The 2,723-nt window shown below is 38.0% G+C and overlaps 1 protein-coding gene across 1 annotated transcript in view; it reads left to right on the top strand.

Annotated features, from left to right (window-relative positions):
* anxa5a (annexin A5a) overlaps positions 1-1,362 on the top strand; it is an 18,261-nt gene extending 16,899 nt beyond the window's left edge. Inside the window, exons 10-12 of the mRNA XM_053428383.1 lie at positions 1-8; positions 236-358; positions 1,303-1,362. The exon at positions 1-8 is cut by the window's left edge and continues 51 nt beyond it. Coding sequence (XP_053284358.1) covers positions 1-8; positions 236-358; positions 1,303-1,362 — 191 coding nt within the window. The remainder of the gene's footprint in view (positions 9-235; positions 359-1,302) is intronic.
* The last annotated feature ends 1,361 nt before the right edge of the window (positions 1,363-2,723 follow it).

The following is a 2,723-nucleotide window of genomic DNA, read 5'->3' as shown; positions in this document are numbered from 1 at the left end:
CTATGAGGGTGAGTGTCCCCTGTTGGTCCCTTCTTTGTATTTCATATCTTAACATGTCTCTTTGTTGTTAGGAGGTTGAAATTGTAGAATGAGAGAGCAGGTAACTACAGAGACAAAACTAAACATGCTCCTGTGAAGAAAGATCCTTCCTGGTTTTAGTCGATTTTTTGTTCCATCATTTCTTTTAAAAACAATTTTGTTATGATTGACATATATTGAGGAATCTTCTTTTCAGCGTGCCGGGACTGACGACGACGCCCTGATGAGGATCATGGTGTCGAGGAGCGAGGTGGACATGTTAGACATCAGAGCCAGTTTCAAAAAGCTGCACGGAGCGTCTCTGTACTCCACCATCCAGGTACTGCTCTCTCTCTCACACACACACACACACACACACACACACACACACACACACACACACACACACACACACACACTCAATATAGTCTTCAGGAGAAGAAGGAAGAGCTGATTTGCAGTAAGATGCGATGTAATTGACTCCACATGTTTCCTCCTGCTGCTAACCCCCCCCCCCCCCCCCCGTCAGATCGATGCCCGGTGTTTATGCAGTGTCGGCACCGTTCATGTCGGAGCAGTGATGGAGTGAAGCTCAGTGATTTACTTTAAATGGCGTGATGACACGTCCCCGCTTCTCACACAGGCTGAAGAGAATTCATCTTTTCTCCTGGGACCAGATGTGCCTGTGGAGACGTCTTATTGCCTCCAATGGAGAATCCCAGATGACAGATATTGAATTGCTTCATAAGAACATATGAAATATCCTATAAATACATGCAGCAAAATGTACCAATGAACCAACATGTATTATTTTAGATTTTGAGTAGTTTGCAGTAGTTTTGAGTGTTAACCTCCGCCAACAGTCTTATGGAACCACATAACTCTAAATATGTAGGATTTATTTTCATATAGATCCATAAAGTCAATGGAAATGTCAAAGAAAGACAAAAATATTTTCCCGGATCTATGCCGACATTTTGTGGGATTGTTGTTGTCCCTTGTAAATTTACATAATCTTGTTTACGACCAATCAAACAAACAAACAATTGGACAGGGGAATAAACAAATCCGTGGTGGAGGTAAAATTTTATTAAGTTACTTATTAAACCTACTTTTATCGCTTTGTATTCCCTGATTTTACCTATTGCTAGTTGTTGTTATTATTATGGGTGGTGCTTATTGTTTTATGACTGTGTTTTTATTTGAAAATAAATAATTTAAAAAGAACTAATGAATCATATGAAACTAATAAAGTTCTCTTTTACATGTGTTGTTGTTTTGCAGGAGGACACGAGTGGAGACTACCAGAGGGCTTTGCTCTACCTCTGTGGGGGGAATGATTAATGTGTTGTTATGGAGCTGAGCAGCTCTGAATGATGAGCTGCTGCCAGACACAGCAACACGTGAGACCAGGAAGTTTCACCCTCAGCTTCTTTCTGACTTCAGCTCGCTATTGATTGAATTACTGTGAATTACTCACCTGTATTTTTTGACTTATAACAGTATCTACATTGGAGAACATTGACTTAAAGGTTTTTGTGTTATTTCCATTACTTTGTCTAAACTAATAGATGTGTAGGTTGTATTTTAGTATAGAGAATAATGTGTGTTATGTTTGAAATGACTTGATTCATTTGAAATAAATGTTTGTGCTTCCCTAACTTGACCTGTTACACACAGTTGTTTACCTTATTCCTACACGTTGCTCTCAGCATGTGTCAAATGCAACTTACAAAAAATACAATCCTGCTGCTGAATTATTAAAACCTCCATATACGCTGCTGCTCTCATTAATTTCAAATGAACCCCTTATCGTGACTAAATTGCAGTGCGGCTGTCGGGGATCAATAAGTAATGGGACGCAATGAGACATTGGTCATATGAAGACATCTACTGCGTCCACGTCTCCCTGCATGAAGAAGCCTGGTGTCAAACACACTGGCTGCTCAGATCCATGGGAAACGACTCGACTGGGCTGAAGTTGTACCACAGGGTGGCAGCAGAGTTCAGAACGAGCACACTGTGGCTCCTCGAGGCTTTTCAGTGAGAGCTGAGAAGATGCTCCATGAAATGAGCGTTCAGCTTGTAACTGGGAAGAAAAACTTCACATTTACAGAAGTGATATTCAATATCTGGTTGCTCCAGAACTGAATGATGATTTTTTTGTGGATTCTCTATATCATCAGAGGGTTAACGCACAATGTGCACTCGTCTCTTTAACTCTGCACAAGATGGAAGTGCATTTACTCTATTAATTAATTTACAGATGTAGTTTTGAGGTACTTGTTGTTTACTTGAGTATTTACACTGTGTATTTCAGAGAGAAATGTTTTAACTGTACAACATTCATTAATTTTTACATATTAAGAATCACATAAAACAAGTAAACTATATATTTATAGTCTGATTTGCCTTTTTATTGACAACAATATATAAAATGTGAATTTAAACTATGAGTCATTAACTGTGTTGATTAACTGAAAACTTATCAATTAACTATGAGTCATTAAATATTTCATAGTTTCAATTTCTTAGTCTCTAAACTACATTCACCTTCCTTTAAAGGTTGTGTAAATAAAGGCATGAAAATAAAGAACTGATTAATGGAAACTTTACATTAGAACTTGAACTACAAATAAATTTGCGATAACATGATGAACCCTTCAAAGTTTCTCTGTGGTTAAAGATGTAGAAATATTTGTATT

The sequence above is a fragment of the Pleuronectes platessa genome, chromosome 8, assembly GCF_947347685.1.
Source record: "Pleuronectes platessa chromosome 8, fPlePla1.1, whole genome shotgun sequence".
NCBI classification, from domain to species: domain Eukaryota; kingdom Metazoa; phylum Chordata; class Actinopteri; order Pleuronectiformes; family Pleuronectidae; genus Pleuronectes; species Pleuronectes platessa.
Note: the sequence above shows the minus strand (reverse complement) of the source record. Positions and strands in the feature narration are given on the sequence as shown.